The following is a 15,894-nucleotide window of genomic DNA, read 5'->3' as shown; positions in this document are numbered from 1 at the left end:
ACTATACTTCAATATTTTCTTTTTTCTTATGATTGTTATGAAATTCACGTTTAATCCATTAGAAAAGGTATGTTCATTCTCATTGTAGGGAAAGATCATGCCATCGTCTAACATTTAGTTGGACAAACAAATATAGGAGGAATATATATTAAACTAGGAAGAAGAGACTGGGACTAACACACTCTTTTTTGTATCTTTTGTATCTTCTTGATGCCTTTAATGAAACATCTTCATAAATATTATTTTTTTAAATCTAGGAAGAAGAGATGATTTTGAAGATTTATGTACCCCAGAAGCAATTTACCAAGACATTAAACAGTTCTGCTCCTTAATTCCAATATACCATCATTTGTTTACAAAGATGAAGAATGAAAAAGGAATTGGAAGAAGAGGGACGAGGAGAGGGCGAAAGATGGACAAGAGAAGTGTCATAATGTATATGTACCAAGATACTTAATCACTAGTCTAATGCAAGTAAACAAAAGTTAGCTAAATTGGCCAACAAATAATTAAGAACAGTAGCTAAATTGGCCAACAAATAATTAAGAACAGAGAAACTGAAGCCGAATATGATGGTAGGAAATATATGATTTCAGACATTTAGATGACTGAGAACAAGAGAGACCTGCTGGCTGGAAGCAGACAAGACGCACCCCTTTTATTTTCTTACTCTGGTTCTAGAACTGCATATACACTCTGGATATGGGTTTTGGTAAAATGACTCCTCCAGTCTTGACCTTGCTCGACCTCTGACTCCCGAGGGGGCACCAGCTCTTTTTCTTGGAGCACCTTGCCTATAAATTGCAATATGTGTAATGATTTAATTAAAAGTCTGGAAATTATCGGTTATCAAGAAAACTTCGACATAGTGATAATTGTTGAAGGCTGTACAATTCCCTCCAAACACTTTACAATCGGTTGTTGTTTACTAGTGACATAAATTTCTAGAAACAGGTTGAAAAGCCTTTATATTAAGAAAGTTTTTAAATGAGTAGTTGAATTTTTTCTTTGGAAATACTTTGACAAGATTTCTATCTTTAGATTTAGATTTCTGCTGCCTGAATCAGAACGATCTAATAAGTAATATGTACGGAAAAAAATGTGAAAAAAGAGTTGGCATGACAAAAATCGAAAGAATATTGTATCCAAACCAAAAACTTAGACAATAGGTAAATAATTCAAAATCATTTAAGGGTTCTGAAGATTACTTATTTATTTTTGGATTTTCTTATTTTTCTTTGTCTTTTTTTCTCTCAACTATATTTTAAGGATCTCACTAAGGTTCAACAGGTGAAAGAGTGGACTTGGGGTGAGATACAAGTTCAAGAAAATACACAAAAGGGGGTTTGGAACAAAGAGAGTAAGCTCAACAGACTGGGAGGTGATATATATCCAACATAAAATGGTTCGGTTCCTGCCAGTTTATTATTCCTAGGGCTTATTGTTGCACCTAAGTAAGAAAAACAGAGGTTAATACGATTTCAATGGAAACAATAACGTGAGCAAGTGCAACCCGTAATGTGATTAGCCATTGCATATGTATATCACCTGTTCTTATGCAAATGCCTGACAAGATGTGAAAATGATGATCCATCCAGTTGACCAGCTTCCAGCTGATCAAATATTTCAACTAGGCCTTTCCTGCATGATTAGCAGCAGATAATTATGTTGCTATAAATATGTAGATGAAGAGGCCGACGCCACAAAACATAATCTAAATTGCCCAATTTTAAAATGTTCTAACGACTTCTATATGACTCTTCCCTAAGAGAATAATACTGAACGGTTTGCCAAACAGCTGAGGCGGATCCAGAATTTAAGTTTTATTGGTTCAATATTTAAGGTTTTCTCATTGAGCCCATTATTTGTTTAAAGTTGAGCATTCATTTCTACTTAATTGTTGCAATTTTCATAAATTTATGTTCTGTGTTGGAAGTACTGGGTTCATATGAACCCGGTACTAATACTCTACATCCGCTTCTGCCAAACAGCACTTCAGACATGCCAGTCATGGTGGGGCCAACTTTCATGTTATCATAGCAATCCGCATTTCTAGGTGAACCTTTCAGCTATTTCTATCCCGCATACTAGTAGCATCTTTGTGAAGCATTAAAATATGAAGGATAGTAGATTTGTGTCCTAAATGAAGGCAATGGCAACACCTCAAAAGAAAATTACCAAGCTTAATTTGTAAAATCACTCTTCTAAAATTGATAAAATCAAGCTAAAAATTTTACTTGCAAACCACACTTGCTGAAACTTTATACCAACCAGAAGCAACTGCAAACAACAACATACCCAGTGTAATCCCACAAGTGGCAAGTGGGAGGGTAGAGTGTGCGCAGACCTTACCCCTACCTCCGCTCAAGGAAAATTAAAAAAAAAAAGCAGTTCAAAAAAAGAATTAACGGGAATGAAGAAGTCATGGCAAAGGAGAAACAACTGCGAAATACTCATCAATTGCTTGAGTACCTGTCCGGAGTGATTGTTTTCCGGTGGCCTAAGAATCTGCGGTGCCCCTCAACTGCTCTTGCCATATTACCTGAGTGTGATGGAATGAAAACATCACTCTCTACAGAGATTAGATAATCGAGTGCTGCAGCTTGTGAGGCATGATTTGCAAACTCTCTCAGTTCTGGCGTTGCCAGCATTTCCTGCCACAAATAAGATATTTGGTTTGGTAGGTAAAACGCGCTATTGTTATGAAAGAAATTAACTCCAAGCTGCAAGATAGGCAGAATGTTTAGGTGTAGGTACAAACCTTGAAAACAACATTTGGAAAGTAAGATTTGAGCTCTGAGAGACGAGTGTTACCACCATAAATTTCTCCAGCAGCAATATAAATCAATGTTGATGGAGGATAACCAAGAGCTTGAAGAAATAATCCAACCTCCTTTGGAGTGAGAGGGCAAAAACCACCAATTCTCTGTTCGGTTGAGTTGATAACCTTAATCTTCCAATGATTTGTCTTCTCTCTAGTTATGGATGAGTAACATTAGATATTATACAACATTATGGGTGTTACTCTAAAGATCATTGCAACAATAGAAGAAAAGTGAAAAGATCTAAGCAGAGTCTGCCTTATTACTAGAAACCATGATATCAGAAGAAATTGGAGCAGTTCTTTAATAACAACGACAACATACCCAGTATAGTCCCACAAGTGGGGTTTGGAGAGATTAGAGTATATGCAGACCTTACCCCTACCTTGGCAGGAAGAGAGGTCGTTTTCGATAGACCCTCAGCTCAAAGAAAGCAAAAACACAACATATATGAAGACTTAGCAGTAACAACACCAGGATAGTAAGAAAATAGAGGCATAAGAGACAAGAAATAGTAATAGAAAACTATGAATGAAAAATAAGGAAATAGTAGAATAATGAAAATTTCCTTAAATAATACTAATACTACTAGTAGGAGAGACAAGACGCGAAACTATTTACTACTAGCCTTCTACCCGAATCCTCGACCTCCACACCCTCCTATCAAAGGTCATGTCCTCGGTAAGCTGAAAGCTAGTTATGTCCTGTCTAATCACCTTTTCGCAATACTTCTTCAGCCAACCACTACATCTCCTCAGGCCCTTCAGTGTCAGCCTCTCACACCACACCTCCTTACTGGGACATTTGCACATCTCCTCTTGACATGCCCGAACCATGTCAGCCTCACCTCCCGCCTCTTGTCCGCCATGGAAGCCACTTCCACCTTGGCAAGAATAACTTCATTTCTGACCATGTCTCTCCTAGGAAGCCCACACATCCATCTCAACATTCTCATTTCCGCAACTTTCATCTTCTGAACATGAGAGTTCTCCACGGGCCAACACTCACCCCTCATACAACAAAGCTGGTCTAACAACTACTCTGTAGAACTTACCTTTAAGTCTAAGTGACACGTTCTTATTACATAAGACACCAGATGCTTTAATGTCATGGATGACATCTTGACATTCATAGTATAGTATGTACTTCAAGGTTCTTTGTGTATGAATAAGTTGTACAGAAGAAGGGATTCTGAAGTTTCAGAACTAAATTTGAAGGCTCTAAATATGTATGTATAAACTTGTGATCAAAGAATTTTTGGCCATTCCTAAATAACCTACAGGCCATGAATGAGACGTAATAACTTTTCACTAGGCTCAGAAATATAAATAGACTGAAAGTGGATTCTCGCTCCTTTATGCAAATAATACAGTGAGCATAATTGAAGACATATATAGCAAAATCATGACAATATGATACTGATGATGAGAGAGACCTCATCACCCGAAGTTCCTCTGCTTCTGCATCAGTAAGACCATAAGTACAACCAGTAAAAGACAGCATGTCCTTCTCATATCTCAAATGGAGTGCAACATATCTTTTTGCTCTGGTTCGCAGCTGCTCCACGAGCTTCTGTGGTATCATCATCATGTTAGTAACAAACCCTAATAAATGAGAAGTTATAGCTCTACTTTGCAAATGAGATCCAAAACATAAAAGGATGTAGATGAAATTGTACTGCATAAACTGACATGGGAATCCTACACCTGATACATAATATATTTATTTCATAATTTGAATGCCGTTCTTAAACAAGGAAACATGAACACAAGAAGATTGAGTGAAATGCCATAGCCAGCTAAAAAGATTCAGTGTAGTGTGACAATCCAAAAGGGAAGCTCAAAACTCCATTAGTGTTACTGGTGTTACTAGAATTACTAGTCCCGAATTGTTATCATATTTGTCAGATGATGGTTCTAAGTTCTAACCTTTCCAAGTCTCTCAATAGGAGGAGAGAAGCGGAGAGCACTATATAGAGCACGGCATCTTAATCTCTGAATATCCAGAGGCAGTTCATTGTTCGCAAGGCGAGAATCAGATTTAACAACATGAATTACCTGCAATAATATGCAATAAGCCAACTTTCAATTTCAGACATATACGTAAGTAGATAAGGCAAGAGAAAAATGGAATCAAGTCCCACGAACAAAAGGAAATAGAAATGTAGCATCCCTTGTAATAACAGATTTTATTGATAATATCAACATCATAAACTGATGAAGTAAAATAAAATGATAAATTAAATCCCCTTCAGGATTTCATAGTTTTGGGATTAAATGCTATCTCCAACAACTTAGAGTAATTAACAAATTTTAAAGGTCCTTTATAACTGACTATTGAACAGAAAGATCAAAATTTTGTGGCTAATAAATTTCAATGGTCAACTATACCTTCCATGTACAACAAGGCTTCAACTGATTAATATTTTTGCAAGTTTTTGGTAGTAATTCATTGATATGTTTGCACCAGCTTGAGTTGAGCATTGGAGTGATACAATACACTTCAAGCTTTTTAATTTATTTTCTGCTAATAGTTAGTGAAGATGTCCCTTATTCTCATCAAATCGAATAACATAATGAAAGTTACTTATCATATTACTTACAACTTTCATATATTTGGAGTAGATTCATGAATGGTCACTCAACTTTTATTTTATTGCACCAAAGTCACAACTATTTTTTGTAACAAAAAAATCACTCAAGCAGTTGGTTAGGCGAAACACCCACTAAAGCAACTCTTTCCTGTTATCTTCAGTCTGACCCAACCTCAAGATGCCACTGTAGAAGAAGTCTGGAATGATCAAGGCTGAAACTTGAGCTTCAGAAGACCCCTTAATGATTGGGAGATAGATAACTTGGCAGTATTCTACAACACTCAATTTATTCAAGTCTTTCCGCCTCTGAAGACAGTATTGTATGCAAGTGGATAAACTAGAGAGATTCTCAGTCAAGTCTGCCTACAAAGAATTTAATCATTCCAACAACCAGCTTAGTTGTTGGCCCTGGAAATTAATCTGGAAAGTCAGAATTCGTCTCTGGTTGCAAGTTTCACTTCGCTCGTGGCCAGGAAAGAAATCCTAAGTCCCAACTCATGAAAATCTAGCAAAAAAGGGCTTCCACCTATGCTCTAGATGTGTCACGACCCGATTCCTCGAGCCGTGATGGCACTAAATTCGCAAGAAACGGAAGCGGACCAATTTCGGGGTCAAAAATGAGGAAAGTGGGACCTGCGCCGGAAATTCCGGAATTAACTCCAAAAATAGGTTCTAAACAGCTCCCTGAACTTGTGTTCCAAATTGGAACACAATTCAGAGCTCGGAACAATCCCAACACAAACATGCAACGAAAAACCCAAAGTTACGCTAAAAAAGAACAACAATGGCAGCTGCTATTTACAAGAAATTACCAAAACGAGGGCCCAATTGCTGAAACCAACCACACCACGACGATCCTCACGAAAAACCCCACAATCTAGGCTCTTGAATCACCAAATTCGGACCTAAAATGGCCAAGAAATTATCTTCCAAAAATTTTCCCAAAAATTGAGCTCGAAAATGAGCTATGGCAGCAGCTAAAACATAATTCTTACCTCCAACGAAGCTTCAAATACGAATTCCAACCACGCCAACGCATTCTTTGCGAAAAAACCCACAAGATGGAGCTTTGAATCACTCAATTTGGCGCTCTAAAGCTCAAGATATCACACTTTTAAAATGAGGGCTGAAAGCTGAAATGGGGATTTTAAAAGACGAATCTGGTCGCTAAAAAGCCCAAAATCTGGTTGTTAAAAGCCCAAAATCTGGTCGCTAAAAAGGCTGCACCAGATTTCAGCTTGTGCTATTTTTTAAAGTCTCCGACGGGGTGCTCGGAATTCGTTCGGAATCCCGTGCGCGCATACGGACTATGCTACCCCACTAAATTCGACGTTCCGGACTCAATGGCGCAATCGGAATTTCCATCAGAGGTCATCTCGATAAAAAGTGGGTCCCACTCCAAAAGGCCATTTTTAGCCCAATTCCACAGCGGGCCTCGGGATTAGACCGGAAGCCTCGAGAAGCGAACAAAAGGTCGTTCTAGACCAAACTCGACATTTCGAAACTAACCGCACTGACGGAATTTTCATCCGAGCGCGTTTTCCAAGAATGTTGACCAAAGTTAACCTTATGCCAAATTTCAAAGGCTAAAACGTCTAATTATCCAAACTCGCACCGAAGGCCTCGATACTCATGCCAACCATGCTACTAGCCTAATTTGGCCATTCCGGAGGTGATGGAACCGTCAAAATTCCATTCTGAGGTCGTTTACCTGACATTTTGACTAAAGTCAACTATTTAAGTTTCAGAAGCTCTAAAACAGGGAAACGGGCATAAAACCCAAATGAACGACCAGGCGACCGAACAGTCAGTGCCAACAAGTCATAAATGACTTGGGGTCACTGTAGGAAAGCTCTAACCGATGAAAAGAAGGCGGGTACACAGAAATGACCTGGAGGGTCATTACAACATCCACTACTAAAAGAACTTTCGTTCGCGAAAGTAAGGATAAGGATATACCTGAGGGCTCAAATAAGCTAGGGAACTGGTCCCGCATCTCCTGCTCGATCTCCCAGGTAGCCTCCTCGACTAGACGGTGTCACCACTAGACCTTAACTAGAGGAATGGACCAGGAACGGAGCTGACGAACATCTCTGGCTAAAATGGCTACCGGCTCCTCAACCAAGATCAGGCTCTCATCCAACTCGACTGAATTGTATGGAAGCACATGAGACTCACCTGGAATATACCGGCGTAGCATCGATACATGAAAAACCGGGTGTATAGCTGAAAATGCAGGAGGTAGGGCTAACTCATAGGCAACATCACCAACTCTCCTCAAGATCTCAAAAGGCCCAATATATCTGGGGCTAAGCTTTCCCGGCCTGCCAAACCTCATCACGCCCTTCAAGGGTAACACCCGCAAGAACACCCGGTCACCAACACCAAAACACAAAGGACGACGCCTACGGTCAGCATAACACTGGTGTCTGCTCTGAGCTGTCCTGAGCCTATCCTGAATCACCCTCACCTGATCCAAGGCCTCCTGAAGCAATTCTGTACCACGCGGCCTAGGCTCCGTAGACTCAAACCAACCAACTGGAGAGCGACAACGCCTACCATATAAGACCTCAAACGAGGCCATCTGAATACTAGAGTGGTAGTTGTTGTTGTACGCAAACTCCGCCAAAGGCAGGAACTGGTCCCACTGACCTCCAAAAATCATAACACAGGCCCGCAACATATCCTCAAGGACCTGAATAGTACGCTCCGACTGTTCATCCGTCTGTGGGTGAAATGTTATGCTAAGGTGGACACGGGTGCCCAACTCCTCCTGAAAAGCCCTCCAAAAGCTGGAAGTGAAATGTGAACCCCGGTCTGAAATGATGGAAACAGGCACGCCATGAAGACAAACCACCTCCTAAATATAAACACGGGCCAACCGCTCTGCACTGAATGTAGATCGAACTGGGAGGAAGTGAGCGGACTTGGTCAATCGATCAATGATGACCCAAATACTATCAATGCCCCTAGGAGTCCGAGGCAATCTCATCACGAAGTCCATGGTGATACGCTCCCATTTCCACTTTTGTAATGACCCTCCAAGTTATTTCTGTGTACCCGCTTTCCTTTCATCGGTTAGAGCTTTCCTACAGCGACCCAAGTCATTTATGACTTGTTGGCACTGACTGTTCGGTCGCCTGGTCGTTCGTTTGGGTTTTATGCCCGTTTCCCTGTTTTAGAGCTTTTGAAACTTGAATAGTTGACTTTAGTCAAAACGTTAGGTAAACGACCTCATAATGGAATTCGGACGGTTCCATCACCTCCGGAATGGCCAAAGTAGGCTAGTAGCATGGTTGGCACAAGTATCGAGGCCTTCGGTGCGAGTTTGGACCATTAGGCGTTTAGCCTTTGAAATTTGGCCTAAGGTTAACTTTGGTCAACATTCTTGGAAAACGTGCTCGGATGAAATCTGGTGTAGCCCTTTTAGCAACCAGATTTTGGGCTTTTTAGCGACCAGATTCTTCTTTTAAAAGCCCCATTTCAGCTTTTCGCCCTCATTTTAAAAGTGTGATATCTTGAGCTTTAGAGTGCCAAATTGAGTGATTCAAAGCTCCATCTTGTGGGGTTTTCCGCAAAGAACGCGTTGGCGTGGTTGGAATTAGTATTTGAAGCTTCGTTGGAGGTAAGAATTATGTTTTAGCTGCTGCCATAGCTCATTTTCGAGCTCAAATTTTGGGAAATTTTGGAAGATGATTTCTCGGCCATTTTAGGTCCGAATTTGGTGATTCAAGAGCCTAGGTTGTGGAGTTTTTCGTGAGGATCGTCGTGGTGTGGTTGGTTTCAGCAATTGGGCCCTCGTTTTGGTAATTTCTTGTAAATAGCAGCTGCCATTGTTGTTCTTTTTTAGCGTAACTTTGGGTTTTTCGTTGCATGTTCGTGTTGGGACTGTTCCGAGCCCCGAATTGTGTTCCAATTTGGAACACAAGTTCGGGGAGCTGTTTAGAACCTATTTTTGGGGTTAATTCCGGAATTTCCGGCGCAGGTCCCACTTTCCCCGTTTTTGACCCCGAAATTGGTCCGCCTCCGTTTCTTGCGAATTTAGTGCATCACAGCTCGAGGAATCGGGTCGTGACAAGATGTTATATGTGTGGAGAAGAAACAGAGACAATCAACCATCTTTTTCGCATTGCAAGTTAACTGAACGACCTTGGAGGATTTTCCATAATTTAAAAGGAATCATGAGGGTGATGTCAAGAGATACACTTGTAGTGTTGGAACGAATACAACATTCACTCAAAACAGAAGGAAAGATGGAAGATTGTTCCTGCTTGCATTTGGTGGACAGTACGGAAAGAGAGAATCAAAGGTGTCTTGAAGACAATACTAGCTCCATCCAGAAACTGAAGATGAAGTATTTAGCCCTTACTTATTTTTGGTGTAAACATGAATATATGGAAGATATAGAATCCTTAGTTGATGTTCTAGGATCTCTGTAAGTAGTTTTAAGTTCAGAACATCTTCCTATATTCCTTTTTTTAATTATGGATAGCTGCAGTTTTTTTTTGATAAGATGATAGCTGCAGTTTTTATGTTGCAGCAAATGGTTATACAAAAATAATAATTTAAAAAATCAGTGAACTTAGCTTAAGTATGACAAAAAGTTACTAAACTATTTTGCGTAACCACAAAATCACTGAACTTTTTCTAAGTATTACAGAAAGACACTAAGCATTTTTATTGTAACCAAAAAGTCAATACAAATTTACCTAATTATCATATAAAATGTCTCTTTTGTATTCTCCTAATGACTTTTTTTTATATTTAGGCAAAGTTGAGAAACTTTTTTGTTACAAAAAAATAGTTTAGTGACTTCCATGATAATTAATTATAGTTGAGTGATTTGCTTGTTACAAAAAATAATAGAGTAATTTTAGTACAATAAAGAGTAAACTGAGTGACCCTTCATAAAATTAACCCTCATATAAACATCAGAGGGTTTGTTGAGCAAATATTGTTTGAAAAGAGAAATGTTCTGAATGGGTAAGACCACCATGAACACTATTAGCATGTTGTCCATTCAGATATCTAATACAGTTCAATTAGACAACACATTATCATAACAACTTCGCCAACGACACCATGTTCTGTGTCTTCTATTTAAATATTAACAATTTCCATGACGGTAAGCAAGGGCAACTAGGTAGCAACAATTTCTTGATTTGGTGGCCATTGCAAAAGAGAGGTTAAGATAATCTACCTTTAAAAAAAAAGGTGATAGGAAGAAGATTTTACATGCCTGATGCTCCTTCCACAATTGAGTCATTTCTTCATAGTAACCCACTCCTGACCATGACATAAAGTGCTTCCTAGCTCGAGGTAAAGATTCTATTTCTTTGGGAAGCTCTTTAATAATCATGAGGTCTCCTCGTAATGCTTTGATGAAATGGTTCTCATCAAATATATCTGAAAATGTACTGTACATTAGCCCATTAGAACAAACTAGAGTAAGTATGTTTAGATAAAGAGGAAAAAAAAATTAAAAAGAAGTTGGTAGAGATCAAAGCACTCATCAGAAATTCTACAAGAAACAAGAGAAATATCAAAGTCTAAACTTGTAAAGAAATGGATCTTGGGCCTAACTCAACCTCAAAAGATAGCTCATGAGTGGAGGATTGCCCAAGTCCATAAAAGGAGACCAGACAACTGGAGCGTGGGAAATTTAATTTGGGGGCTCAACATCGGGTGTGATGGGTCCTGCTATGATACTATGTAAAGAAATGAATCCTGGACCTAACTCAACCTCAAAATCTAGCTCATGAGGAGAGAACTGCACAAGTCCATATAAGGAGACCACCCATCTAAACAATACATTACATTTATAAACACATTTCTAAAAGAATGACAAGCCATGTGAAGTTGTAAGATATACAGTACAGAAAAAAATATGACCTTGAATCTTGCCAGAATGAACGTTTGTCCAATTGAGGAATTACCAAAGTTGCATTCATCACATGTGCCACTGCCACCATGTCAGCTATCTGTAAGCAAAAAGAGCCAAAATGAAAAATTAAGACTGAAGGGGAAAGTACTTCATTAACTTATAAATATGTGGGCATATTTGCTTAAAGAAAGGGCATGACCAGAATGACATTTCAATAATGAGACGTGACTACATCCAACAACTTAATGATTCATGAGTCGGCACTTCAGAAGTCATGGCATAATCATCTTACCAATGAAAAACCAAATTAGCAGAACTTATGGAACTTTGTCCCTTGGAATGAATAAATGAAAATCAAAGATCAGTCCTTGTATGTTCGAGCAACGCCGAGATACCTGGCAGCCTATCCAAAATTTGGCCCCCATCTTTGAAAACTTTGTTTCCACCCATTATACAAGAAATTGGGAATTTCATAATGTCTACATCAACGTACATTGGGAATGAAACGGCTGAAGATACAAGAAGACCAAGGCTCAACGCAAGTCAACCCTCGGGATATACAGATCCCAAATCCACGGGCAGATTCCTGTCCGTTTCATCCTTTTCCACCCATGAATTAGCTCATCTTTAAAATAAAGTGACACTTACGCGTTTATTTCCTGTCTGATATTTTGCCTATCTTTGAAAAATCGAGTCTTAGATTTTCCTGGCAACATGTCAATTCCTTACTAAGTGAAAATATTATTTGATCTAGTAACTTTAAAAGTGGATTAAGAGTAGATGAAAATCTTATTTTATGATATGTTCAATTTGTAGATTAAGAGTAGATGAAATCTTAATTTTATGATATGTTTCAATTTGAAGTTAAATATTTTACTTTTTTTGAGAAAGAATTTGAAGTTAACTTAGTGACCTATAGAATTTGGTATGACTGTTAGCTTTGGTTTGAGGAAACTAATTCTTCTAGTTAGCATAATACTCAATTTGATTTAAACGTGTGATAAGTTCCAGGTTTCTCATTTGACACATACGAATCAAATATATGTATGGTGCATAATTTCATTATCTGGATATAGAGTTTAAACTCAAAAATGGTCGAAGAATGGAGTTCTTATTCAAATTTATAATCATAATTTCAAAGCATTGCATGACATTAAGTTAAGTCAATAATTTTTGGCATTTGCTTAAAGCCCAATACATGTCTTTTGAGTTAGCCTCAAACAGTGTGAAAATGGAAGCTAAATCTGTCCAGAGGGGGAAATTACATCAGCAGGAGCAGAAAAAATGGGCTAGGGGCCGTAATATTTCGCAGCGGCAATAATTCTTTGAGGCAAGCCTGAAGATCATCTGGTAGTAGCAAAGATTGGGTCTCAGGAGCCCAATTTAAATTTCTCTTCTTTCTTGATTTCATTGTATTGTATACTAACATTTCATTCTTAACTTGGATGAATCCCCATTGAGTTGCTATGTTTTGTTTATGTTTCCTCGTAATTTTATTTGTCTTAAATACTGAAGTTTTAAATTAACTTAGATTGCCTTGAGGGTTTCAAAAGTGTTTTTCTTTTCAAACAGTCCAAAAGAGTTTTTCTTTTCAACTAAATGTCAAAAATAGTTTTTTCTTTCACTTATTAAAAAATTTAAGAACTTCTTCAATCAATTAAGTTAATCAAATAATTGTTTTGTTAAATCAACGGATAACCGTGTGTTAAGCGGACATTTCAAGTGCTTAGAACCTTTTCGAAATGTTAATAGGAATCCTTATCTTTGAAATTTTGAAAAGATTTTTCTGTTAGAATCTTTTTTTTCAAATTAAAGGTTTTGATAATTTCCTTACAAAATTAAGTGGCGACTCTGTTTTCAAAATAACTCTTCTTTTTTTTGGTTGCCAAGTTAGGGTTTTGAGGCTTTGAAGTTAGCTAACAAATTGACATGTAATTTTCTATGATGCCACAGAAACTAGAATGTTTATTTAACTTTCCATGAATAGAAGAGGAGATCAAGCTAATAAAATTGGGCGAGGTCAGCCCCCAAGGCCTAGCTCGAGTGGCAAAAGGTGGAGGATTTGTGGCTTAGGTCGCAGGTTCAAGCCCCACACCATGCAAAGTGAAGCCCAGTATTTAAGTGGAGAAGGGTAGAGGGGTGGGCCCATTATCCACCGAGTTTAGAAGGCTGTGATTGGTCCAAAGGGCGGGTCACAGACGGATTTCTCGGTTATCAAAAAAAAAAAAAAATTGGGCGAGGTCAACTTTAACCACTAGGCATGGTCCAGATCTGCCATTTCTCTCCAAGACTATGCCAACTTACAATCATACTTCATCCTGTTCTTGCTGGGAACAACGTTTTTTGGTCTTATAGAAATCTAATTCCCATCTCATATGACATGTTATGATTATTTTATGTGATAAAAAGTATAAATGAGAGTGTTTTTCTGTATCCCAAATATGTCTCAAATTTAAAGAATCATCACATTGCTAGTGCATCATTTAGCTATTTCCTTGCAGCAACACAACTTCGTATGAGACTGCTTTCTTGTTAACTTCCTCCCACCCCCTTTATCTATGAATGCTATTTCTTAACATAGACTTCATTCCAAACAGCGTATAAACTTAAAGGACCCACTTTAATTTGTCTTACTTTAATATCTATTTCTAAGCTGAAGGTTTTAAAATGACTCATCTTCAATCATGTCAACTTGTTGAATGATACCCTAGGAATATACAAGTAGAAGTGTATACAAGTTACTATATGCCCACTAGCATTTCCATGTTTGAGCTGATCCATACCTTTAGCTCGTCTAACCATAGCACGAATAGCAAGAAAGCAATTCCTTTGAATTATTGTGGTTTAAAAACAAGAATGATTATGTAACATACCCACAGAAAATGGAAATTAGAAATCTAAGGGAAGATCAAACTTACACCCGTCCGCATTTGATTTAATCCACCATTACTTTTTACAGTCAAGTAGCGATTCCATCCTAGAGCAGCTGGACAAGAAGGATAAATTCTGCATAAGACTATCTGCTTAAAAAGTTGCAGCATACAAAAGGTTTATATTGTGCATGAGTTGGTACATGTTAAAGAGATTGTGATTGATAGAAAACAGCAAAGGCGTGATTTTTTTTCTTTTTTTATGAGTGAAATCCGCTGTTTCAGCTTTAAACAAACACAGGCATGAACCGATAGAAACCATAAGAAACGACATAAAGAAAATTGTTTTTAAAATAACAATGAATGCACATCCCCACACCCTATAAAAAAGAATCTGAAAAATGAGATCTTGAGATAATCGAGTATTTCCCTTTTACAAAATAAGAAAAACATTAGAGCTCTCAAAAGGCAATGGAGATACCTTTTTTCCATATTAATTAGCAGGTAGCAGAACAAGCACAAGCTATAGTAGTAGAGTATAACCTTTGTATTTTGCAGTTGGCTTTATGCATGGATGTAAACCATGGCTCTTTGAAGCTTCCCAAACAGAATTATCTTCATTCTGCAAAAGTCAAAAGAAGGCGTTCTCACTAACACAAGTCATTTAGTGTAAGATCTCATGGTGCTCACCTACTCCATTAACAACTAGGCCAAGGGGCGTAGCTAGCAAGAGCCGAGGGGTTCATCCGAACCTACGACAAAAAACTACACTATTTCTACACTGTGAAAGTATTTTTTTACATATAAATGCATGTACTTTTTATATTTCGAATCCCTTTCGTGAAAATCCTAACTCCGCCACCAACTAGGCCACCCTTTGGATGCAATAAGAAGCAAAATTTCAGAAAATTACAACATATCCAGAAACTCTCTAGCCCAAATTACAAAAGATCAGCTCAAACCACCAAATTCACAAACACCCATCAATAAACTATGCAAGATAAGCAAAACAAAACAATAGAATCACCAAAAAAAATGAAAACTTTAAGCAATTTCAAGAAATAAATAGCAACCTCTTCGGATTCAGGCTCATCCTTCTTCTCCGATGCCAAGACAGGCTTTTGTTCATCTTCAGCCATATCTTTAGTGTAATAAAAGAATACGAACATTGAGAAAACAAAAAGGAGGAAAATGTAGAGAGTAATTGAGAAATTGGACGTTCTCCTTGTCGTCCTGTACTGAGTATGGCCTCTGTTCCCCATTTCTTCTAATCTTTTACAAAATTTTATACTCCTTGACTCCTCAATGGCTACAAAAGTTAACAATTTTCGATGCTTCAGAGTTCAGAGAATCGAATTTTGGGAGAATTTGTTGATTTGGTTTGGGTTAGAACACAGATTCATAATTGGAAGACAAGAAGATCACAGGATGCTTTAAATTTTGAGAAAATGGCATTTTACATCCCCTAGATTTGTAGATAGTCTATCTCAGTTCTAATTTTTCGGTTATTGACACTTATGCCCTTTTTTTTGTACTCGTATTGATTTGTTTGTCTTATTTCATTTTTTGATCAATTTAAAAAAGGGTGTGTCTCTTCATATTTTGTGACTCTCTAATTCTAATGGAAACATGGTATTTTAAAGATCACGAGATTAAAGATATTTTGCGAGACATTATGTATTTTTGTATTATAATAGACCTCAAATTATGTCCTCACGTGAGTTA

The 15,894-nt window shown here is 37.9% G+C and overlaps 1 protein-coding gene across 1 annotated transcript; it reads right to left on the bottom strand.

Moving 5' to 3' along the window:
* Positions 1-299: 299 nt before the first annotated feature.
* Positions 300-15,574, bottom strand: LOC102603183 (uncharacterized protein At1g04910). The gene is made up of 11 exons (XM_006350974.2): positions 15,243-15,574; positions 14,713-14,791; positions 14,218-14,285; positions 11,308-11,396; positions 10,655-10,832; positions 4,751-4,879; positions 4,258-4,394; positions 2,762-2,975; positions 2,473-2,654; positions 1,549-1,641; positions 300-794 (listed from the first exon to the last, which is right to left on the bottom strand). The coding sequence occupies exons 1-11, from the start codon at positions 15,429-15,431 to the stop codon at positions 659-661; spliced, it is 1,494 nt and encodes a 497-aa protein (XP_006351036.1). The 5' UTR covers positions 15,432-15,574; the 3' UTR covers positions 300-658.
* Between the last annotated feature and the right edge of the window lie 320 nt (positions 15,575-15,894).

Source organism: Solanum tuberosum, unplaced genomic scaffold (assembly GCF_000226075.1).
Source record: "Solanum tuberosum cultivar DM 1-3 516 R44 unplaced genomic scaffold, SolTub_3.0 scf00131, whole genome shotgun sequence".
NCBI classification, from domain to species: Eukaryota; Viridiplantae; Streptophyta; class Magnoliopsida; order Solanales; family Solanaceae; genus Solanum; species Solanum tuberosum.
Note: the sequence above shows the minus strand (reverse complement) of the source record. Positions and strands in the feature narration are given on the sequence as shown.

Bases quoted from the DNA above. Each gene is read 5' to 3' on its own strand.
- LOC102603183 (XM_006350974.2), bottom strand. From the start codon at position 15,431: ATGGGGAACAGAGGCCATACTCAGTACAGGACGACAAGGAGAACGTCC. The intron at 11,397-14,217 runs GTAAGTTTGATC...TTTTGCTTACAG, and splicing joins TAAATCAAATGCGGACGGGT to ATAGCTGACATGGTGGCAGT. The intron at 4,880-10,654 runs GCATGTAAAATC...ATATTATTGCAG, and splicing joins AATTGTGGAAGGAGCATCAG to GTAATTCATGTTGTTAAATC.